This window comes from Carettochelys insculpta, chromosome 2, assembly GCF_033958435.1.
Source record: "Carettochelys insculpta isolate YL-2023 chromosome 2, ASM3395843v1, whole genome shotgun sequence".
Classification (NCBI taxonomy): Eukaryota; Metazoa; Chordata; order Testudines; family Carettochelyidae; genus Carettochelys; species Carettochelys insculpta.
The window spans coordinates 75022773-75048092 of NC_134138.1; the positions used below are offsets into that span (position 1 = coordinate 75022773).

Here is a 25320-nt window from a genome sequence, read left to right on the forward strand (position 1 = left end):
GGCGTGGACCACAGTTTAATAAGCAGATTGTCCCCTGGAACCCTTTCCCTTGGATTCCTCATTGGAGAGACTACCTCAGCTTCCATTAGGGATTGCATTATCTCCCTGTGGCTATGGATCATGTTCCCATAATTTGTACCTATATTTAAAGGCAATAAATCCTTTGGCCCTTTGAGGGAACAATAGGATGAGCAGATTGTCTCTTTTCACTCTTGGATTCATCTCTACTTTCCATCTGAGCTCTCCTTGGTTTTCCTCCTTCCCTTCTTTACACAAGCTGCCTGCTACCAGGTGCCGTGAACATGCTGCTTAGTTAGCTCATTCTCTTCACCATGGTGGGCATCTCTGCTTTCACATACTTCTTTAATCAGTAAAGGGCCCTCAGTGGAGACAGCCAGACTTACTCCCCCTTGCTTCCAGATCCTATCCATGCTCTTCTGGTGCTTTAAGACGCAGCTGGGAGCAAGGAGGAGCAGCAGCGAATGAAGTATGATGATCCTATTTTCTATTAATCACCAGCGAGTTTGAGAAAGATTGCTCACTTGCTATGCTACTCATATTAGCCCACCTCTATCAGCCAAACAGGCAGTTCATTCCATGTGGCCCTGTGCATTATTTTCATATTTTTCACACAGGAAATTGGAATATATTTTTGGCCCTTGGCCAAAGCAGTTAGGCAATTTTTGGGGCTTTGCTAAGTTATTGCCATTAGCAGGTCTGCCAATGGGGAGGGTCAAGGGGGTCAGTTACACCAGGTCCCGGTGCTTCATAGGCCCCTGGAGCTCCTGTCCACCTTTGAATTGCCACCAGAATGCCAGCTTGTGTGCCTCTGGGGGATGCACAGGGGTCTGGGTGGTGCTAAAGGCTGAGTGCCTGAGGCTCTGCCCCTTTCACTGAAGCCTTCCCAGGGACACAGAATCAGCCCCCGATGCACACATTTTGTGCTGCATTCCATGATGGCTGACAGCCCTGCTGTCCATTAGTAAGAAAAATGGATGATAGATTCAGACAGTTCATAGGTGCAAATCCTGTTCACTTACAAATAGTGTCCACAAAGTCCTACTGTCCTGAGCACCACCGGGAGACAGTTTCCTTGCTCACAGATCCAAGCTAGCTTTCTTGTCAGTCCCATGCCCAAAAGAAACTCTCACCTTTGGTGTCCATGCTGAGCTACACCTCCCAGTGCTTCCCTAGCTTTCTGATCCTGACTGCTTGTGGCACCCACAGCTCCAGCAATCAACGTTCCAGCCTCACAAACACCAGGGAAAACCCTGCTTATTGTCCCTTAATTAGTTCTTGCTCAGGTCTTCCCAAGGGGTCAAATGCCTTGGCCTGTGGTTTCTATTATTTCAGTTATCGCTGAACAAAGGAGCTTTTGATTTCTCGCTGATGTAACCTGAATGAAATGTGACTAGCATGCCCATGAGACCTATGATTACTGACACATCAAAGACATGCATGCTTATAGCCAACAATACTCTCAAGCATAATCATTCTTTATACTGTTGGTAGCTAATCCACCAATAAGGTCCTTCAAAATGTCCTGCTTTGGAGACACAGATTGGGGTAAGTGATATATTCAGGTGGTTAGGAGCAGTATTGATTTGACTCTGCCTTCTATAAAATAAAAAAGAAATGTTGCCTCAAGTATTATTAGGCTGCCAAGATAGGCATGTTAGATGCACCATGGAAAATGGCTAGCACCTCTGTATGCGAAAGAGCAGTAAAAAGAATGAAATATTTCAGTTTTTTGTATTAAATCTGTAACAGATCTTTTGTGGATTATGCCCATGTGACAAACTGGGAATGCTTGTAGTGTTTTGTATAAATAGTTTGTGTGCTGTGGTTTCCTTGTGCGTTGGCAGGTTAACAAGTTAGTTAGAGGGGGTTTATTGCTGCAGACGACCAGGTGTAACCTCGCTTGGCAGGTGGGATCCCTGGACAAATGCCTGGAGATGGGGGGAGTCTCATGACCAGCGACCTGCTGACTGAGAGGCCCAGCTCAGCTTGGCAGTCAGCTGTGTCTGGCCAGTGGGGGGACAAAGGGCTGAGGTGAAAGGACCTCTCTGACCAGACCAGCCTGTTCCAGCAAAGCTGAAACAAAGGGTGGAGGGAGAGGGCCCCAGTGACTTGTTTACCTGGGGTGGAAGACAAAGGACAGGGAGGATCTGTTGGGGCCAGTGGTATCAGATGCTTGGCTGGAAGAAGGGGAATTCTGGGCTGGGGAGGGGGAGCTACCAAAGCCCACCTGAGTGCAGGAGAGATTGAGACATACTGTGCTGATGGACCTCAGGCCTGAGGGCCCTGAGAACTCCTATTCTGTGTTCAGAGGCTTAGTAAACCATCCTGTTTTATGCTGAGTCACTCCAGTCTAAAGAATTGGGAAAGGCTCAGTCTCTGAGAGAGTGGACCCCCAAGAAGAGCCGTCAGACAGAAGGAGGTTCCCCTCCATGGACTGTATGGGGCCAAGGAGGGGCAAGACCTGTGAGTCCATGACAGCCCATAGTGGAGGCTCTTTCTCCTCCTTTCTGTACAAATTTGGAGTTATTCCATTTCTGGGTCTGCTTCGGCGGCGTTCATTTCAATTACTGTTCCGTTCCCCACTGTGTGCATAGCACAGGCAGAGCAGAGTGGAGTGTTAATGAGTGCTATAGGAATAGGAGAAGCCCCCACTCCATAAGAAAAGAAAGTATAATTCCCAAAAGGAAGTGAGGATGTGGGGTAATAAGAGGCTTCCTACTCAGAGAATGTGGATCTCAAAGATTTGCTGATGTTTTAATTAGCTGGGAAGGAGAGGGAAAGGAGACAGAGAGAAATGGGGTAAGGATGAAAGGGTGACATAAGGACACTGCTGGGTGAACAAGGAAGTGGGCAAAGACAATAAGGAAGGGCAAAGAGAGAGAGGGATAGAAAGCAAAAAAGAAGCCAGGTTACAGAATGAGTTTGAATATAGGATGAAGAGAAGGCAGTTGGAAAGTAGAAACATAGTGGAAGGGAGAATGAATGAGATTATAGAATCATAGAACACTAGAACTAGAAGGGACTTTGAGAGGTCATTGAGTCCATTCTCCTGTTCTCATGGCAGGACCAAGCACCATCTAGACCATCCTCATAGATGTCTATCTAACCTGCTCTTAAATATCTCCAGCAATGGAGATTCCACAACCTCCCTAGGCAATTTATTCCAATGTTCATCTACCCTGATAGTTAGGAAGTTTTTCCTAATATCCAACCTAAGCTTCCCTTGCTGCAGTTGAAGCCCATTGCTTCTTGTTTTATCTTCAAAGGCCAAGGAGAACAATTTTTCTCCCTCCTCCTTGTAATACTCTTTTAGGTACTTGAAAACCGCTGTCATGTCCCCTCTCTGTCTTCTCTTTTCTAAACTAAACAAGACCATTTCTTTAAGTTTTTCCTCTTAGCTCATGTTCTCTAGACCTTTAATCATTCTTGTTGCTCTTCTCTGGACCTTCTCCAATCTCTCCAGGTATTTCTTGAAATGTGCTGCCCAGAACTACACACAATACTCCAACTGAGTCCTAATCAGCACAGATGATGATGGGTAGGGAGGTTAAGTTGATGGTGAGGTATAGGGAGGACAAGGGACAGGGACATTTTACGCTATGATATCCTGATCCTTAAAGTTCCTGGGCGTCTCTGACTATACACACCTTATTTACGGACAAAGTACCACATTTTCGAAAGGCCCTCAAACTGGCCTTCATATCCATGCCTGCAGTCTGACATGCATGTCATATGCCCAAACAAAGCACAGAATATTCTCATGCAAACATACAACGTGTGAGCACCAGGCAGGATTTGCTAATGAAAATGCCATTGCAAAGTGCAGAACCTGTCCTCTGTAGACAAAAATGACTGTGTGTGCCAGTTCAGACAGGTTTCAAAATCACGTTGGAATTCAGCCCAATTAAAATACTTCTACAGGAATTAAAGAGATTATTAGGTAAATGATTCTTTGACATTTTCTGGTGAGAGAGAAAGGTTGAACTACTTTGATTTGAGTTGCTTTTCCTGTAATTTGAAGAGCCAACTCCTTGTGATTCAGGTCTCCATAAAAGATGAAATAAAGCAGTACAGAGTCCATTTCAGTGTTGATGTCAGATCCAATGATGTCCATTATCCACAGACCTGAGGACTGCATGATGATTTGAGGCAGTTTAGGACTAGAAATCAATCTTTTACCTTTAAAAATGATCAAAGAGAAAGAGGAAAGAAGACAGCATGAGAGAAAGGTAAGATATGTTAGGACCATAGGCTTTACAATACACAAATACAGCTGTTTTTGCAGGTTATGTTGTATCTATGGCAACCGTTCACTAAGAATAATGCATGAATACTTTTATTGCATTTTTGCACCAAGAATGTAACCTTAATTTTTATCTATGTTTCAAACTTTAGATTTACAGAATTTATTTTGATTGCTAAGTTGTTTATACTGATCTTTTATGAACTAATTATTAAAGAACATGCAGCCTCCTTCTTAACCCTACTTAACTGTTTGGCAGAAATAATCAATGTCACCAACACACTACCTCACCTATCTCATTTAGGCTATGTCTACACTTGGCCAAAATTTTGAAAGGGCCATGCTACTGGCCAAATCAGAGAATACTAATGAGGCACTGAAATGAATATTCAGCACCTCATTAGCATGCTGCCAGCTGCAGCACTTCGAAAGTGCCGCATTTCGACTGTGTGCGGCTCATCTACCTGGGGACCTTTTTGAAAGGACCCTGCAAATGTCAAAATCCCTTTATTCCTATGAGGGAATTTCAACATTTGCAGGGTCCTTCCAAAAAGGGTCCCGTGTACACGAGCCACAAGCGGTCGAAACGCGGCACTTTTGAAGTGCTGCAGCTGGCAGCATGCTAATAAGGTGCTGAATGTTTATGTCAACGCCACATTAGTATTCTCCGATTTGGCCAGTAACATGGCCCTTTTGAAATTTTGGACAAGTTTAGACATGGCCTTAGAAACAATAATAGTCTGATACATAACAATATCTGTATGTAACAAATAGCATCAATAAAATCCCTCCTCACAATCAGACAGCAAATAAGAATGTCTTGTATGATATTGAGAGGTGAGTATTTTAAAAAATGTGCTTCAAACCCACATTAGTCAGATTCTCATACAACAGTGGTAAAAACCCTTGGAATAATTCTGTGTCTGCTACATTTGGACTTTTGATTTTGGAAAGTGTTTAAATGATACCATGTACACAGTCTGTGTATACTTAAATGATCCTATGTTGTGATGTGATAACACAACACAGAGAGATCTATCTTTAATGAATGTAGCAAATGACTTGGTAGCTGCGTCTACACGTGCACGCTACTTCGAAGTAGCGGCACCAACTTCAAAATAGCGCCCGTCGCGTCTACACGCGTCGGGCGCTATTTCGAAGTTAACTTCAACGTTAGGCGGCGAGACGTCGAAGTCGCTAACCTCATAAGGAGATAGGAATAGCGCCCTACTTCGACGTTCAACATCGAAGTAGGGACCGTGTAGACGATCCGCGTCCCGCAACGTCGAAATTGCTGGGTCCTCCATGACGGCCACCAGCTTGGGGGGTTGAGAGATGCTCTCTCTCCAGCCCCTGCGGGGCTCTATGGTCACCGTGGGCAGCAGCCCTTAGCCCAGGGCTTCTGGCTGCTTCTGCGGCAGCTGGGGATCTATGCTGCAGGCACAGGGTCTGCAACCAGTTGTCAGCTCTGTGTATCTTGTGTTGTTTAGTGCAACTGTGTCTGGGAGGGGCCCTTTAAGGGAGCGGCTTGCTGTTGAGTCCGCCCTGTGACCCTGTCTGCAGCTGTGCCTGGCATCCCTATTTCGATGTGTGCTACTTTGACGTGTAGACGTTCCCTCGCTGCGCCTATTTCGATGTTGGGCTGAGCAACGTCGAAGTTGAACATCGACGTTGCCGGCCCTGGAGGACGTGTAGACGTTATTCATCGAAATAGACTATTTCGATGTTGCAACATCGAAATAATCTATTTCGATGTTGGCTGCACGTGTAGACGTAGCCGGTATGTTTTAAGTACATCTGATATGGACATGCGTTTCTTGCTTTTCCACATTTTTTCTCAGTAATCTAACTTGGGAGGTTCATTCCCATTGGTGTATCTATCTTTTTAGAATTATTTTCAGATGATACAACAACTGATTATCGTAGTATTCTTTTTTTTATTTTTAAATGGGACTGATCGATTTTACTTCTTGTTGGAAGTGAGAGGCTGTCCAGAGATCAGACTATGTGTGAGCACCTCCCAAGTGCCTTTCCGACACATGCACCAAGGTTTCATCTTGAAATCTTGCTGCAGTGATGGGCTTCAGCTGCCAAATGATAGTTCTCCTAAACTGTGCAGCAGCTTGGTGGGTGTGGATTGATGCCCACAGATAAGAAGTAAGCTGAGGCCACTCAAGAAACTTTTCCATACACTACAAACTGGCTCCCAAGAGGCTGAAAACTAGTGCATTAAAGCTCTCCTTTAAACCACTTATCCCCATGAGGCCCACTTCTCAAATTCTAATCTCCACGTTGTCATTAATCATAACAGGCTAAATTTAAAAGAGAGCTATTGCTTGTTGCACATTCCACTTCACAACATTAGATTATATTATTTCTGAATTTACTGGTGTGTAGCTTTGCTATTACAGGTTGAATCTCTCTAGCCTGGCACTCTCTCAGCTGGCATTATCACAGAATCACAGGGCTGGAAGGGACCTCAGGAGGTCATCTAGTCCAGCCCCCTGCTTCAAGCAGGATCAACCCGCACTAAGTCATCCCAGCCAGGACCTTGTCAAGCTGGGACTTTAAAACCTCAAGGGACAGAGAATCCACCACCTCTCTAGGCAACACATTCCAATGTTTCACCACCCTCCTGGTGAAGTAGGTTTTCCTGATATCCAACCTACACCTCTCCTTCTTCAACTTCAAACCATTACTCCTTGTTCTGCCCTCTGACACCACTGAGAACAGTTTCTCACCCTCCTCTTTAGAGCTCCCCTTCAGCAAGTTGAAGGCTGCTATTAAATCACCCCTCAGTCTTCTCTTCTGTAAACTAAATAAGCCCAAATCCCTCAACCTACCTTCATAGGTCTTGTGCTCCAACCCCTTAATCATTTTTGTTGCCCTCCACTGAACCTGCTCCAGCAAATCCACATCCTTTTTATACAAGGGTCCCCAAAACTGGACACAATATACCAGATCATCCATAATCCAGCTTGATTTTAGTTAGCCAGACAAATGGTTATCATGGGTGTAGCTAAATTTCCCACAGTCCCATGAAGTTAGTTTACAGCCACTTGTCCTGGCTCTCAGTCTCCTGTGCTGTTATTCAGCAGTAATTTACCCCCAAATGTCTTTTAAGAGCCCAACAAGCAGTGGAAGTCTTGGTAATTCTGCTAGAAAATATTGACCTCCGAGGGTCTGGCAAATTCTCTTGTTCACACCAGTCAGGTACAGAAGCTGGTGGGGGCGGGGAGGGATAGCTCAGTGTTTTGAGCATTGGCCCAGGGTTGTGAGCTCAATCCTTGAGGAGGTCATTTAGGGATCTGGGGCAAATAGATTTAAAAAAACAATCTGACTAGAGAGGTTCAACCTTTGTAATAAAATCATGCTGAAAAATTGTGATATTTACAGCCAAATAAAAAAAACTTTAGCAATATGAAAGCCTTTCAGTCAGATTAACATCTGATATAAGCAGGTAGACTGCTCATTGAATTTAGTATTGTTACTGAAGGACCCACCTATTGTTATAATCTCACAAACAGTCTCACATATTCCCAGATGTGTATCAAGCCAGTTCCAGCATGGAAAGATCCATTCTTTATCTGAGTCCTCTGATTCCTTGATTGTTATCATCTTGAGATACATTCCAGCCCCATATCCTTCTCCATCATGTCCTACAGCTACCTTTTGCAAATGGTTCAGAGAAACTGCCTCTATTAAAAATGAGTCCACCTGCAAAAAGGAGAAATAGATTGAAAAGCAGCAAAAATGATCTTTAAACACACACACACACACACACAGTGGACATGCAAAATATATTAACTAGAGATGAGCTTAAATCAAAAGCTTGGATCTGAACAGCTTTAAAATCAAGAGGAAATTTGGACCTGGATCTAGATCAGAATTATGAGCAGAACTTCATGGCTGGCCTATATTTGTAATGGTTGAAAAGGACATCTACTCTCTGAACACCAAACTTCTGCTCTTGATTAGCTTACAAACACTGGGGTTCAGGCCCATCATTAGTAATGATTGCAGATTCATTTGATCTTTGGCTCATATGGGACATTTAATCAGTCATTCCAAAATTATGCCACGATGTGTTTTTGGACACACACAAAAAAAACTCTAGATCTTGGTTCTAATTTACTCATTGTGAGTTTCTTGCTTCAATGCTCTACAGGTTAAACCTCTCTAGTCCAGCACCCTCAGAATCTGACTGGTGCCAAACCAGAGAATTGCATGAACCATGGGGCTCAATACTGTCTTGCTGCATTATCAACATTTCCACAGCTTACTGGGCTCCTACAAGATATTTAGGGACAAATTAGAGATAAATCACAGCACAGAACACTGAGAACCAGGACTCGTGCCTGTAAAACTTTATGGGACTGTGGAAAACATGGCCACGCTCAGAATAACTTAACATCTGGCTAACTGACTACAGAGTGGCTAACTGACTACTAGAGGGCTAGTGCTACACTCACCCCTAGTGCCTGCAGCTTGATGCAAGTGAGCAGTCTCGAAAATGCAAAATGACATTTCATTCGCATATTTGATTGGCTCATTTCCATATTTGTGGCATAAAGCAAGCAGTGAAGATATGGTTCTGCCAGCAAAAACACCCTCTGTCACCAGCCCCTTATGCCTGGAAAAAATCAGAGATAAGGGGTTGCCAACAGAGGAGGTTTTTAGCTAACAGAGCCACATCTTCGCTGCTTGTTTTCTGCCGTGAATATGCAAACGAGTGGCCATTTTTCATTTTTGAGACTGCTCATTTGCATCAAGCTGCTGGCACTAGGGGTGAGTGTAGCACTAGCCAAGAAGTTCAACCTGTATTACACAAATATGCATTAATATGACTCCAGAGAGAAGTTAACATTCTGGAAAAAGCTGGTTCACTGGGAGACAATGTTTTCTATAACCTTGAATTCTCTCTTAGAAAGCAGAGAAGTCCCTCCTTTGTTTTCTGTACAACATGAGGGGGGAAAAGAAGACTGATGATTATCAGATGGGAAAGAGAAGAAGACACAAGCAGAGAGGAAAGAAAAGGATAGGAAAGATCAAGATGGAAGAGGAACTGAATAAAAAAGAGCAATGGGGAAGGAAAGGAAGGGAGAGGAGGAAAGGAAAAGGTAAAGAGGACAATAGGGAGAGAGGAGTCGATAAAGGTAACTTAATGCAGCACTAAATCTGTATGCTTCATGGACAGCTTGGTGTACTTCATCCTTCCCATTTTATAATAATCCTGTTTGGTACAGTACCCAAATGAGGACCCAGTGGGGCTCCAGTGGGCCTAACAAGGGTCAGTAAGTTTTGATTAGCTACAATGAACTGCTGGCAACCTCTCAGTATTGAATCAATTTGGAAACAATTGGTGTTTTAACAATAACAATGTTTCAGATAATAATGATAAAAATAGATTTATGTACTACAGAATCCTAATAAATAAAACTTCAAGGCACTTATATTGGCAAACACCTGTGTGAAGAGCAACTCTGTGGTTACCAAAGTGCTATTGAATATCATAGCTATTTTTGTATAAAAGTAATACAAAACAGTTTATCTTTCACCAATATTAAACATGCTTTCAGGTAATAAAATATCCCTTTACTAGAATTCCAGACTTGTCAACCAGATTGCAAGTACACTTAAGTAACTGGTTCTTAATTAAGGCATTACAGGAAAACAATCTGTTCATGAAAGAATAGTTACTCACTCTGTGCAGTAAATGTAGTTCTTTGAGATGTGTGTCCCTATGGGTATGCCACTTCAGGGGTGCATGTGCCTCTGAAGCCCTTGAAAGAAATTTCAAGCTAGCAGCAATGGTCAATTAGGCACTGTGCCAACATGGACTATGCCCAGGGGCCCTGGCTAAATTGAGTGCTCTGGAAAAATGGGTGCCCCCATGCCCTGCCCCTGTATCCTGGCTGGAGTGTCAGTTGGGTGGGCTTTACATGCATGCATGGACACACAATCTTCAGATCCTTCTCTACCTAGGCATGGTCCTCCCTGCAGCTGGCCAAAACAGATTCCTGAAGGGGTAGGTAGGAGAAGCCCTTACCGAAATTGAGGAGAATAACTAGAGCCCTCTTCCTCCACATCCTCCTATGGTGCGGGGAGAGTAATCACTGACGACAGACTGGAGTGCTTGGAGACTGATACCATAGCCAAGGTAGCAGGAGCTCAAGCTGCTGATGCTGCTGATTGGTGTATCATTAGCATCATAGATGTCTGGCACTGTTCCTTGCTCAGGACTGATCGCTGGCTTAAGGTGCAGGACAACATTAATAACAGAATGGATCCTTTGGTGCAAATACCAGGATAAAAGTCAATGCTACCCTGTGCTTACCCTCCTTTCTGGGGAATGGTATCGTGGACTTCTTGGAGGTATGCTTCTTGTTCTTGGAGTTTCAGGGCTTCACAGAAAAAAGAGCGCGTGGCCTCCGAGATATCTTCAAAGACTGAAGACTTTGATGAGGACCTGGTCTTTTTTGGAACTGGCTTGTTCAGGTGTGTCAAGAAATCCTGTCAGAAAAGCCCCTGATAGGGTTTCGAGACACCCCCAGCCTCTGGTGTATTGCAGGGTCTCCTTGGTGACAGGTCATGCTTGATACATCAACAAAGTACGAAGTTTTACTTCAGAAATTTCTTCAGAAAGTGATTTTAACTTAAAATCAATACCTAGCCATCCATTTAATCTGAGGGGGTAACTTTAGGCGGGAAAGCAACAGCCTATGAATATTAATGAACTGTAACTGCCACTTATGACCATAAAAGGAAAACTTCTGGAAAGGTCTGAAATCTCCGGACCTGTTAGGGGTAGTTCTCTATCAGGTCCGCACCCAGCCACCAGACTTATGAATTATTCATGAGCTGGGTGTATAAAGGAAGGCTGCTCACCACAGAAGGGGCCCTTCAGGAAGGTCCTGTCTCTTGACCTGCACCAGTCCCTTTCGGTAGCCCTTTGGGGTGAAGCAGCTGAAACATCACTGGACAAACAAGCAGCACTGAGGGGACCTGGATCACTGCACCAGGCGCCATCTCCAGCTCGCAGTCATACCATTGCGCCGAAGCCCAGCAGTGATGGCGGCATACTACATCAGCTGACACCGCTCCCCGCAGGGGCCGACCGGACCAGGGCCGGCCCTCGCTCCAAAGAGACTTCTTTAACAGACTGGACAACTCATCAACTAAGCAGCTGTGATCTGAGGCTACAAAAGAAAGGCCGCTCCAGCTGCTGTATCCTTCTAATATTGACTCTTTTCTTTCCCTTTACTCCTATTCACAGTTGCTGATATTATTGTTAATTATTATTGTTGTTATTGTTATGGTTAAGTATTAGGTATAGTATTATTAGTAGAAGCTTATTGTTTAGTGTCTCTTAAAGACCTTTTATTGCTGTTAACTTAATACAATTATATATACTTACAAATTCTTTATAAGTCACTATTGATGTCAGGGATTAGCAACCCCTGGGCCGAACACTTATAAATAAGGGGTGTTAGGAAGCAGTCACTCTGCCCCCGCTTTAGGTGAATGCAGGGGGTAGGTAGCAGGAAGCGTATCATACCTGAATACAGTATTATATCTTATTTTTGGGTCCCTGGGGAGTAGTGCCCCTACTGGACTTAATTGACAGCAGGGATCGCTGTCTGGTTTAACAACATCCTGTCGGTCTTTAATACTTTTGCGAATAAGACATGGGAATAGCAACTGGATTCATCTTTTGTGTAAGTAAATGTAAATAACTGGATTAACTGTAATCAGAAGGTTTCTTTGGTGAACACTTATAATAAACTTCCACTTTGTTTTTGTAACAGTTAATTACTCTCAGCCTCCATTTTCTCTGGGTCATACAGGGAACTGCAGGGACCTAACACCAGAGGATGCCCTCTTAGGAACTTTACTAGCTACTGCTGACACTGGTGTTTCTTTTAATCTGACCACTGTGCTAAATTGCCCTTGGGTCTTTTTAATTCAATCAGGTATCTCTGTGTTTCATCTTTAAAGCAAACTGTTTTTATTAAAAGAGGGAAACCCGCGAGGGGTCGTTACACCACAGACCTAGAGCCATTGTTAGAGCCTAGTTCTGATAGAGCTTGGCATTTTTGGTTGGCTGTTGCTGCTCACACAGTACCCTTGTCTCGCAGTTGCTTGCCACATTTGGCATCTCGGCAGTGGCTGCGACAAAGTGAAAGTCTTTGCTTCTCTTTCTGGGTACCTTCCCAGTGAGCTTCAGAGATTCCCTTCAAAGATTCTTCCCAACGAGAAGAACACCTCAAGATTTTCCAGGGTCCTGAATCTAGTCCATGACAGATATGTGGTGGGATGTGTTTCCTGACCAATCTCAGAGAACGATGTGGGGAATGTTTTATCATTAACACTAAGCTGTATCTCCCCTGGTCTTTCTTGTCCTGGACTTGGGGCCAAGCAGAAGGAACACTTCTGTAAGATGTGGACTTGCTCCATATAATGGGAACCTACTGCTCAATGGTATAGCCTCCTGACAAAAAGACAGAGTTTTTTGAAGGGTGATCCAGGCATGCTCTGTTAGGAGAAGACATGTCTCCCAGAGAGGAAAAAAGAAGGAAAAACTAATCTATCATCTAACTTACTATAAACTGAATAAATGCAATAGAAAAACCAGAAGGCCAAGTATTCTCTAGAATCTAGAGTTCAGATAGAAACACTAGGGATCCATCTTAGGCTGAGAAAATAGAGCAGGAACTGAGGCTGGTTCGCCTGCACACTCCTATTTAGCCTTGGTGTCTGCCACAAGGAGGCTTAAGGTGCATGTGTGAGCCAAACTGACACTAATTGCCAAAAATCTTTAATCAAGGGGTCGAGATCCACATGCACATGTGAAGCGGAACATGCATAGGGACACTGGTCCACAAAGAATCTGAGTTAAGTGCCATTTTGTGGACCCTGCAGAGAGCTAGCTGGAAGTGGACTTGAGAGACACATAGGCACGGCCCATTTAGAGGTTCTCTGTCCTTTAACTTGTCGATATGATTGTTAAATGACATAATTTCACAGAAATCTGAAGAAAGCAAAATACTACAGCTTGGAGGTAAGTAAGTATGAAAAAGGTTTACTTATTTTTAAACTCTGCCAGTTCATTCTCTTCTTGAAATAAAATTTCTTATTTGAGGTTGTACATTTAAACACCTCTTATTTTGAAGGATATCACTTTTTTTTATTCTCAAAGGCTATCTATGGGCCACAGAAATTTGGTGTTACTTCACTTTTATTGTTGAAAATTATCAACAGAAATAATAAATAAACCGTGATTTATAATAAAAGAATGAATCTCACCGCAATAAAAGTTTCCCATATGAATCATTTTTCTGACACTAATTTCGGTTCTTTGTCACATACTGCATCCCACATTTAGGACATAAAAATGTGAGAGGCATGATCACAAGGGTTATGAGTCAGATAAGTTTCTTTACACATGCAGATGTAGAACCCTGAGTATCACCAATGGAAAATCTAGGCATAAAGCTGGAACAGAATAGAGGAGCTGATCAGATGTGAAGATCTATAAGGAAAATTCTGCTCTTAGAATCAAGGGTTGGTGGTAGACACTTAGAAACCAGTGCTACTGTTCTGAGTTTGTAAGAAAACTTAATATTTGTGTCTTTTTACCTTGTTCCTTTGAAATTTTTCTCCTGCAACCAAAGATTCATGCAGTTTCCGCACACCTGTGTCCCCTCTGTCACCATGCAGAGTGATATAAATATTTGCAAAAGTTTCTGATCCCCAGTGATCACCAGTATGTACAGAGACAACATACTTGTGGACTACAAAAGAAAGAACATTGTCTGAACAAAAGAAATTGAATGGAAAGGGTTAGCTTTGAGGAAAACTGCAATATAATTTAAAGAGATTGTAATAAAATCAGAGAAATAACAATGACAACAAAAGAATGTTCTACACAGAGATTAAAATAGGAAGGGAATGGTTCTTCTATATGAACCTGATCCTATCCCACCTGGGGTGAAGGAATGGATCAGGGGTTGTGAGTTTAATCCTTGAAGGCTACATCTACACTGGGCCATACTAATGTCCAAATTGGATGATACTAATGAGGTGCTGAAATGAATATTCAGCACCTCATTAGCATGCTGCCAGCCACAGCACTTTGAAAGTGCTGCATTTCACTTGCATGCAGCTCGTCTACATGGGGACCCTGCAAACATCAAAATCCCCTTATTCCTGTCAGCTGAAACTGCATGAATCCTATCATTCAGCTGGTAGGAATAAGGGGATTTTGACATTTGCAGGGTCCTTTTGAAAAGGACCCCCATGTAGATGAGCCACAAAGGAGTGAAATGCAGCACTTTAAAAGTGCTGCAGCTGGCAGCATGCTAATGAGGTGCTGAATATTCATTTCAGCACCTCATTAGTATTGTCCAATTTGGATATTAACATGTACATTTCGAAGTTTTCCCCTAGTGTAAATGTAGCCAAAGAGAGGGGACAGGTTAGATTAAAAATATCTGTCAGGGATGGTCCTGCTGTAAGGGCAGGGGACTGGACTCAGTCTCATGAGGTCCCTTCCAGACTGAGTCCAGGACTTAATGGTGATGGGGGACTTCAAATACCAGACATCTGTTGGAAAAATAACACAGCAGGCCACCAATTAAACAAGTTCTTGGAATCTATTGGAAACATTCTTTTGATTTTAGAAGGAAGAGGCTTGTCAACATTTGATTTTCATGAATAGGGAGGAAATGGTTGAGAATTTGAAAGTGGAAGGGAGCTGAGTGAAAGTGATCATAAAAAGATAGTGTTCATGACTCCAAGGTATGGTAGGAAGGAGAATAGCAGAATAAAATCAAGGTATTTTTAGAAGGTAGACTTTAGCATACTCAGGGAGTTGGTAGGCAAGATACCATGGGAAGCAAGATTACGGCTACATCTACACTAAATCATAAAGTCAATATTAAGGCACTTAACTTAATTTTATAATGTGACTGTCCTTACTGCAAATACCGTTAGGTCAATTTTAAGGGATGCTAAAGTCAACTTTCATGCCCTGCCCCTCCAATGCAGCATACCACCAATTTCAAATTTAAAAAGTTGAATTAATGCTAGTGTGGAAATAGCATTACTTTAAACTGATTTTGTTGGCCTCCAGAGGTATCCCACAATGCCCCACAAGTGCCTGTTCTGGCCATTTTCACCTCAAACTGCTCTCCAAGTGTGCAGGAAGTAGGTAACAGGAAGCCTGGGAATTTGAATTCATTTTCTTTCTGACTAGCATGGATAGGACACTTCAGGAGTGCACCTCAGGAGCCATCACACTTAGCCATCATGAGTTCTCAGGATTCTAGTTCTGATCTGAGTTTTCAGGTTTGCAAAAGAGCCCCAGCATGGCACCATAGCAAGATCCTGGATCTCACTTCCGTATGGAGTGATGAATCTGTGCTGAGCATACTGTGAATCAGCAAGCAAAATTAGGACATTTATGGCAAGATTTCACAGAGCATGATAGAGAAAAGATATGCCAGGGAAGCTTAGTAATGCTGGGTTAAAATCTAGGAGCTCAGGCAGAATTATCAGAAGGTGAGTGAAGCCAATGGGTGATCTGGGACTTCTCCCAAAACATGCCACTATTATGATCAGATCGACACCATTCTTGGGAGGGACCCAACCATGGTCCCTAGGGGTAGCATGGACTTCTCAGGAGACCATCTTCAGGTCTCTGCTGAGAGCCAAGTGGGTGAGGAGGAAGCAGAGGCCAATGAAAAGGAGGACACTGCCAGCCAGCAGACCTCTGGGGAAGCTGATCCTGCCAGCCTATAGTTCTTTGTTACCCTGAAGTCAGTCCCCTCATCAGCACCTAATGCTCTGGTGTCCAGCAATGCTGGAGAGGGCTCTTCTGTTGACTATATTTATTGAACTGCTGCAAGCAGTTTGCAGCAGGGTTCAGATATAGGTTTACTTCTGTTGAGCATATTTTTAAACTACTACAAGCAGGTTGCAGGTTAGGTGTGGTGGATCTGTGCCTCTTAGAAGAGCTTGTTAATATTTTTGGGGATGGAGCACTTATCCTTTTTGGAGAACTCCACAAAGGTCACAGCCAGGTACTCTTTCATTTTTCTCATGAGGGTTTTTGGGGAGGCCTGATTTATTTTGGCTTCCACAACACTATACCTTGCCATGCCAGACAATCAGTAAGTAATCTAGCATTGTGGCAACACACAGCATTCTGGCAAATCACACAGTATGAGCACATTTTCTTTTCCACACTCTGTTGTTCTTAGAAGGCCGATGTCTCTTTTGGCAACCAAAAAGAAGCATAGGAAGTTTCATTAAAGTTTGCCCCATTAACATTATTGCATTGCTCCCTGGCCATTTAAATTTGCCAGGCTTTCCTGCCACACCACATGGCTGGCAGGGTCTCCATCTCCCCACCTCTACGTGGTTGTTGAGCTCCCATGGGTCTCTTCCCTCCCACCATGCTGCTGGAGGGCTCCCTGGCTCCATCCACAATCACATGGCTGCAAAGGCTTTATGCGGAGCCACCAAGGCCGTGTCTACATGTGCACACTACTTCGAAGTAGCGGTGCCAACTTCGAAATAGCTCCCGTCACGGCTACACGTGTTGGGCGCTATTTCGAAGTTGAAATTGACGTTAGGCGGCGAGACGTCGAAGTCGCTAACCCCATGAGGGGATGGGAATAGCGCCCTACTTCGAAGTTGAATGTCGAAGTAGGGCACGTGTAGACGATCTGCGTCCCGCAACATCGAAATAGTGAGGTCCGCCATGGCGGCCATCAGCTGAGGGGTTGAGAGACGCTCTCTCCCCAGCCCCTGCGGGGTTCTATGGTCACCGTGTGCAGCAGCCCTTAGCCCAGGGCTTCAGGCTGCTGCTGCGGCAGCTGGGGATCCATGCTGCATGCACAGGGCCTGCAACCAGTTGTCGGCTCTGTGGATCTTGTGTTGCTTAGTGCAACTGTGTCTGGGAGGGGCCCTTTAAAGGAGCGGCTTGCTGTTGAGTCTGCCCTGTGACCCTGTCTGAAGCTGTTCCTGGCACCCTTATTTCGATGTGTGCTACTTTGGCGTGTAGACGTTCCCTCGCAGCACCTATTTCGATGTGGTGCTGCCCAACGTCGAAGTTGAACGTCGACGTTGCCAGCCCTGGAGGACGTGTAGACGTTATTCATCGAAATAGCCTATTTCGATGTAGCGTGCACATGTAGACATAGCCCAAGAAAGATTTTTCTCTGTTCTTTACATTTTACAGGACTGACCCCGGGCTCAACCGCTCCCACACAGCACACAGCTACTGGACTGTGCGGACCCTTCTCATGGACACTGACATGTCCAACATGGGCTTTTCCTGCTTTAAGTGGGATTTTCCCTGCATTGGATTTATAAGACGTCACCTAGAAAGTTTTTGTCCATGCTTTACATTTAAGAGGGCTTTGTTTCAATCCGCCTCCCCTGCCCCCGCCACCCTTAAGCCACCATATCTGAAGTGAAATGGTCTGGATAACTAATAGTTTCTGTTCTGCAAAGGTTGATTCATTGTCCTCCTTAAGAGCCCAAAAGTGCCCTGGAAAACAAAAGTTGCAGTGATTATCAACAGAGACCCATTAATTGTATGGGTCAGTGTTGTGTCACATCTAAAAATTGTATCTAAATCTTCACCTTTACTGTTTTCAACAGCCAGCTTGAGTGGGCAGACAAGGCTGCTGTTATGCACTGCAGGAAAAGATCCAAACAGGACGTCATTCTGTAGCAGCTTGAAAAGGCAGAGAGGAAGTGAGCTAAAGCCACTGCTGACAGAAAGTGGACCCAGCAGTAGCAGCAAAGCAAGCTCCAGTGAAGGAACAAGGACTCAGCAGAGCTCCTGATGGCTGTCAAGGAGCAAACCAACATCCTGAGGTCCATGCTGGAACTGCAGACGGACACCCACCACAGGTCTTACAGTTATGCAGCCTCCTCATCCTGTTGCTCTGCCTCTCCTTGCTATTGCCTGACTCACCCTTGTTGGGGTCCCTGAATATGGGGGAGGTTGGGTGTAAGGACAGTCTCATGATCCTCCCCCAGGACCTCTCCGCACTTCAAATGGCTCATGTGATGCCAGGATTCCCTTCTTTTTCCTATCCCTTAACCCTCACTCCCCACCAAATAAAAAGAATGTTCTTGTGAAAACTACAGTGTTGTTTATTGAGTCACATAGGGTGGAGTGTAGTTGGAGGTATTTTTATAAAGGTCAAGCACATATCATTATGGAGGGGTGGGGGTGGTATCACAATAGTTAAATGGAACAGACTTATGTGGCTGTCTGCTAATTCATAAAGCTATTTTTCAAAGGCTCCCTGATTGCTGTTGGTTCTGCATGTGCATTGCTGAATGCCCTTGTGTCTGGTTATGCGTAAGCACTACCCAGGGCATCTGCCTCTGCAACCCAGGCTGGCATGAAATTTTCACCCTTTGATTCTCAAACGTTATGGAGAACACAGTATGCTGCAACCTTGGGGAGAGGGAGGGAGTATTGGCTTTGCAAAGGTGTAAATGGGTCAAAGGCACCTGAATCTGACTTTTAAGCATCCAAAGGCACATTCCACTGCCATTCTGCACTTGCTCAGCCTGTAGTTGAAGAGCTCTTTGCCGCAATCCAGTATGCCTGTATATGGCTTCATGGACCAAAGGAGAAGAGGCTAAGTAGGGTCACCCTGTATCACTACGGGCATCTCCACATCGCTAATCTTGATATTCTGGTCTGGGAAGAAAGTCCCATCCTGGAACTTTCTGTACAGACCTCGATTTCTGAAGATACATGTATCGTGCACCTTTCTCAACCATCCCATGCAGATGTTGGTGAAATGACCTTTGTGATCTCACCAACACCTGTAACACCATGAGGAAGTATCACTTGCGGTTTATGTACTCTGAGGCCTGGTGGTCCAGGGCCAGGATGGGGACGTGCATTCCATCTATTGCCTCACCGCAGTTGGAAGTCCTATGGCAGCAAAGCCATCCACTATGTCCTGCACATTACCCAGAGTCACACTCTTCCTCATTAGATGGGCACAGGTTGCCTTGGCTACCTGGATCACCATGGCCCCACTGTAAATCTGCCCATCCCAATTTATTTCCCACTCAGCAGTAGCTGTAGGGCATTGCAAACTTCCACAGAACAATCACCACTTGTTTGTGTACTGTCAAAGCAGGTCTGCTTCTGGTATCGCTGAGCTTCAGGCCAGGGGACGGCAAATCACAGAGTTCCATTAAAGTGGCCTTTCATATGCAAAAGTCCTGCAGCCACTGCTGGTTGTCCCAGATCTCCATAACGATGCGGTCCCACCAGTGTGTGCTGGTTTCCTCTCTCCAGAACCAGTGCTCAACTGCAAGCTGTGCTTCTAGGGCAGCCAGCAGCTCTGCATTCCTGGTCTCCAGTTCTTCAGTAACATTCCAAATCATCTGCATCCATCTCATTTTCTCACTGGCTTTGCCTAATAAAATACTGCATGACACTTTGGGAAGTGGCCATAACACACTGTGCAATGACTATATGCTATTCAGGATCCATGCTAGCACCATTTAGTGGCATGATCCAGGGGTAACCTTTGGGCAAATGGCCCAAAAAATGGTGCAAAATTCCCTGGGCTGTTTGTTTTCCAATGGCAGAGGTGGGGGGCATTGCACTCTGGTATTATGACATCAAACACCTACAAGCACTTGCAGTGTATTTTTCCTATAACATGCTGGCACAAAAACCCAGAATGCAATGGGGCTGCAGGCACTGTGGCATAGGTACCCACAATGCATTGCTGACACAGTTAAACCTGGATTTGGCAAGGAGACACACGAAGTCGACTTTCTGGACATTTGCAGATACTCATCTTTGATTTCATAAAATAGCAGTAAAAAGTCAACTCCATTAAATTTGGTTTTATTTCATAGTGTAGTTGTAGCCTAAGAAATCAAGCAAAAGAAGATGTCTGACAGTTTTTCAAAAAGACATTACTGAAGGCACAAGAGCAAACTATTCCACTGCATAGGAAAGATGAGAAGTATGACAAGAAACAACCCTACTTAACCAGGAAATCTTGAATGATCTAGAAATCAAAATAAGAGACCCATGAAAAGTGGAAACTACATCAAGTTACAAAGGAATATAAACGAATAACAAAAATATATAGGGGAAAAATGAGAAAGACCATGGCACAAAACAAGACCAAATTAGATAGAGACATGAAGGGTAACAAGAAAACCTACAGATACAGTAGAAGCAAAAAGGAGACAAAGAACAGGGCAAACCCATTACTCAATTAAGAGAGGAAAACAATAATAGAAAATGTAGAAATGGTAGAGGTACTTAATGATTTTTTGTATTCATTTTCATCAAGAGAGTTAGTGGTGACTGACCTCCTAACATAATGAATGCAACTGAAAATGGGGGAGGATCAGAAGCTAAAATAGCGAAAAAACAAGTTTAAGATTACTCAGACAAGTTGGAAGTCAACATGGCCTAATGAAATGCATCATAGAATATTCAAGGAGTTGATTTAGGAGGTATCTGAGTCACTAGCTATTGTCTTTGAAAAATCATAGAAGATGGGAGAGATGGAGGAAGACTAGAAAACGGCAAAAATGTTGTCCATCTCTAAGAAGGGCACTATAAGTAAGACCAACCCAAGGAACTCGAGACCAGTCTGCTTAACTGGGAAAGATAATGGGGCAAATAATTAAGGAACTGATTTCCAAATATCTATAAGATATTTAAGAAGATAAATAATAGTCAGCATGGATTTGTCAGGAGCAAGCCATGTCAAACACACCTGATAGCTATCTTTGACAGGGTAACAAGCCTTACGGATACAGGAGAAATGGTAGTTGTGGTACATTTAGGTGTTAGTAAAGCATGTGATATAGTCTTTTATCAGCTTTATGTGTACAAACTGGGAAATTACTGTCTAAGAAGGAGTAGTAACATGATTGCAAAAAAACCCCAAGCATTATTTTGGGATGCATTAGCAGGAATATTGTAAACAAGACACAGGAAGTAATTCTTCTGCTCTACTCCACACTGGCTGGGCCTCAACTGTTGCCAGTACCGTGGCCAGTTCTGGGTGCCATATTTCAAGAAAGTTGTGGACAAATTGGCAACGGCTACGTCTACACGTGAAGCCTACATCGAAGTAGCTTATTTTGATGTTGCGACATAGAAATAGCCTATTTCGATGAATAGCGTCTACACGTCCTCCAGGGCCGGCAACGTCGATGTTCAACTTCGACGTTGCTCAGCCCAACATCGAAATAGGCACAGCGAGGGAACGTCTACACGTCAAAGTAGCACACATCGAAATAGGGATGCCAGGCACAGCTGCAGACAGGGTCAACGGGCGGACTAGCGCTTCCAGGGCAACAGCTAGCCGCTCCCTTAAAGGGCCCCTCCCACATACACTCAGCCTGCACAGCACGCGGTCTGAGGAGCCATAGGCACACAGACCCCGGGCGCCGCAGTCATGGACCCCCAGCAGCAGCAGCTAGAGGTCCACCCAGCCCTCCCGGCAGCAGCAGGGCTTGCCCTGGCCCATGCCATGTGGGAGGCAGCTGAGTACCTCCTTGCCCCAGGGGAGGAGATGCCCCCAGGGCAGCAGGGCTCAGCCCCTACCCCTGCAGCACTCCGCTCCACTCCCCGCCTCACACGCCGGCGGCTGTGGAGCTACCCCACCAGCACTGACTGGTGGGAGCGGCTGGTGCTTGGGGAGTGGGATGACGACCACTGGCCCAGGAACTTCAGGATGAGCCGGCAGACATTCCTGGAGCTGTGCCAGTGGCTCACCCCCGCACTCAGGCACCGGGACACTGCCATGCGGCGTGCCCTCCCTGTGGAGAAACGGGTCGGCATCGCTGTCTGGAAGCTGGCCACTCCGGACAGCTACCGATCCGTGGGCCAGCAGTTTGGTGTCGGAAAGGCCACCGTCGGGGCTGTCTTCATGGAGGTAAGAGAACCCACAGGGGGAGGCCAGGGCAGAGAAGGGCAGGGCAGGCCAGGGCAGCGGGGCCAGGGCAGAGGGGCCAGGGCAGAGCAGGGGGGCCAGAGCAGGGCAGAGCAGGGCAGGGCAGGCCAGGGCAGAGGGGCCAGGGCAGAGCAGGGGGGCCAGAGCAGGGCAGAGCAGAGCAGGGCAGGCCAGGGCAGGGGGGCCAGAGCAGGGCAGGGGGGCCAGAGCAGGGCAGGGCCACGCACACCCTGCTCACCCCTCATTGGGGCTGTCCCATGTGCTTTCTCTGCAGGTCGTGTGTGCCATCAACGCAATGCTCCTGCACAGGCTCGTGAGGCTGGGGGACCCACATGCCACTGTCGCCGCCTTTGCCACCCTGGGCTTCCCCAACTGCTTCGGGGCTCTGGATGGGACTCACATCCCCATCCGCGCCCCGCACCACAGTGGGGGACGATACCTCAATCAGAAGGGCTACCATTCAGTCGTCCTGCAGGCCTTGGTGGACAGCCAGGGACATTTCCAGGACACTTACGTGGGCTGGCCTGGCAGCACCCACGACGCCCGGGTTTTCTGCAACTCGGGCCTGTGCCACCGGCTGGAGGCGGGGACCTACATCCCCCAGCGGGAGATCCCTCTGGGGGACACCACCATGCCCTTCTGCGTCATCGCAGATGCGGCATACCCCCTCCGGCCGTGGCTCATGCATCCCTACATGGGCCATCTCTCTGCCAGCCAGGAGCGCTTCAACGAGCGCCTGAACCGTGCGCGCCAGGTGGTGGAGCGCTCATTTGGCCGCCTCAAGGGACGCTGGAGATGTCTCCTGACCCGCCTGGATGCGGGCCCCAACAACATCCCCCAGACTGTGGGTGCCTGCTGCGCCCTGCACAACCTCGTGGAGAGCAAGGGGGAGACCTTTCTGCAGGGCTGGGCTGCGGAGGCCAGCAGGGCACACATGCAGCCACCTGCTGCCCCCAGTCGGCAGGTGGACCCCGAGGGGACCCGGGTCCGGGAGGCCCTGCGGGCCTACTTCGACCAACAGGCCGCGGGGTGAACTCTGCCCAGGCCCCCTACTGCCCGCCCCTTCCTCCCCCACACTCCTGCCCCAACGCCCACACTATGGAGCACCCCACTGCCCCCCGCCCCACTTGTCCTGGACAAATGACAGCACACATTTGTGGCTGAACGTAAATTTTTTTTCTTCTGGCCGAACCTTTTTTTTGGGGTGTAAATAAATATGTGAAGCACAAACAGAAAACTAAGTACAAACGTTCAACCAAAGCAATATGTACACAAATAAAACAATCCAAAGAAACAACTGTGTGGCATACATAATAAAAAGAAAACCAGGGAGGAGAAAGGGGAGAACTATTTACATGGGGGGGACGGGGCAAACGGGGGCACCAAAAAAACAGGGTCCAACTATATACAAGGGGGGGCCACGTCCCGGGCCCCTCGCCCCTATAGCCCAGCACTGGGCATGCCCGGCCGGGAGCCCCGCCGCGCCTGCAGTCTGGTCCGCGGCTGGGTGGGAGCGGGCTGGACCGGAAGGTATCGGTGCCGGCGAGTCTCAGGTGGCTCCAGGGGTCCCTCAGCGCTCTGGCCCTCGCAGGTGGGTGGTGGGGCGACGGCGGACGGGCCGGCGACGGCCGGAGCAGCTGGTGGTGGGGCTGCAGGAGTGGGCAGGGCGGGCGATGGGTCGGCCGGAGCGGCATGGGGGGCCAGGTAGTCAACGAGCCGGTTAAATGTCTGCATATAGGCCCCCCATGCCTCCTGGCGCCAGGCCAGCGCCCGCTCCTGCAGCTAGAGGTGCTGCTCCGAGACCTCCAGCTGCCGGCGGAGGATGGCCAGCAGCTGGGGGTCCGTTGCTGTCGGCGGTAGTAGGCGCGGGGTCCGCCGTCTAGCCCTCCACGGGGCTGGTCGTTCTTCGGCCGAGGGGCTGCCCTGGAGCGATGGTCCCGGAGGGTTCTCCGGGACAACTGAGGCCTCGCCGGCGCTCTCTTCCGGTCCTTCTGATGGGGCAGGTGCAGGTGCAGGACACAGGAGAGGAGGGGGGAAAGAAGAATGCAGACAAGTGTTAGTGTGGGCCCCGAGCCGTGGCCTTTGTCCCCCCAGCCCTGTGCTGCAGGTTCCCCATCCCCATCCCCGGGAGATGCTGCTGTGATGGATGGGGTTCAGGGGTCCCCCTGCCCTGCACCCCGTCCCCTGGTGGGAGCGACTCTCACTTCACCCCGCAGGGTCTGAGAGCAGGAGAGGTTTCTTAGGCCACAGATGCCCAGTTTCTCCCAGGAGTGACAGCACCAGCTGTCGGAAGAGACAGTCCTTCCAACCCGTCGTGTGGAGAAGACCCCAAGGGGGGCCCCTCTGGGATGCAGCTTTCCCCCTCCTCAGGCTGACTGCCTACCAGCTCTCCCTTCCCGTAGCCTCTACCTGTGGCCCCCGCCCTCGCCCCCCAATTCCAAGCCAGCTCGGCTCCTCCCTCCTGTTTGTTCAGGGCAGAGGTGTCACCTGCCAGCTGTCAGGCCAGGATCCGCCTTTGGCCCTGGGAGCTCTTCGGCTCTTGTGGCTCATATGTAGCCTGAGTCTCCCTTTGGCACTCCCCCCACTTCATCACATGCTGCTGCTGCGGGGTGTCCCACCCCCTCCGCCCGGGGGCCCCTCGAGGTTCCGCTCCACCCTGGCCCGGGGATGGGGCATGGCACTGTCATGCAGGGTGTGGGGGGGCAGGGGCTGATGGCTGCAGTGCTGTGAGGGCCATGGCCCTGATGTCCTTGGGGCCATGGCCATGTGAGCATGTGGGGGGCCCTGGACACATCTCTGTTACCCCCCCTTCAAGCCCCGGGGTGTCCACCAGAGAGGGGTACCTACCTGTGGGTCCGCTCCCACGGTCCGGAGATCCCCGGGGGTCGGAGGCCCTGCTGCTGCTCCGGGATGGCAGGAGGAGGATCTGCAGGCTGGATTCTGCGGAGGAGGAGCCCCCCTCCTCCTCCTCCTGCTCCTCCTGCCGCGATGTCCCGGGGATGGCCTCCGGGGGGGGGCCCCGGGGTGCGGGGCTTGCCTCCAGGTCGGACTCCGGCTGCAGGGCCTGCAGGGGCTCGT

General features: G+C 47.2%; 1 protein-coding gene across 1 annotated transcript in view; it reads right to left on the reverse strand.

Annotated features, from left to right (window-relative positions):
- The window catches only part of RP1 (RP1 axonemal microtubule associated), a 318221-nt gene that overhangs the window by 107464 nt on the left and 185437 nt on the right, over positions 1–25320 (reverse strand). Inside the window, exons 33-35 of the mRNA XM_074985790.1 lie at positions 13904–14058; positions 7768–7981; positions 4010–4200 (exon numbers count right to left, since the gene is read on the reverse strand). Of these exons, the coding sequence (XP_074841891.1) occupies positions 4010–4200; positions 7768–7981; positions 13904–14058 (560 nt within the window). The remainder of the gene's footprint in view (positions 1–4009; positions 4201–7767; positions 7982–13903; positions 14059–25320) is intronic.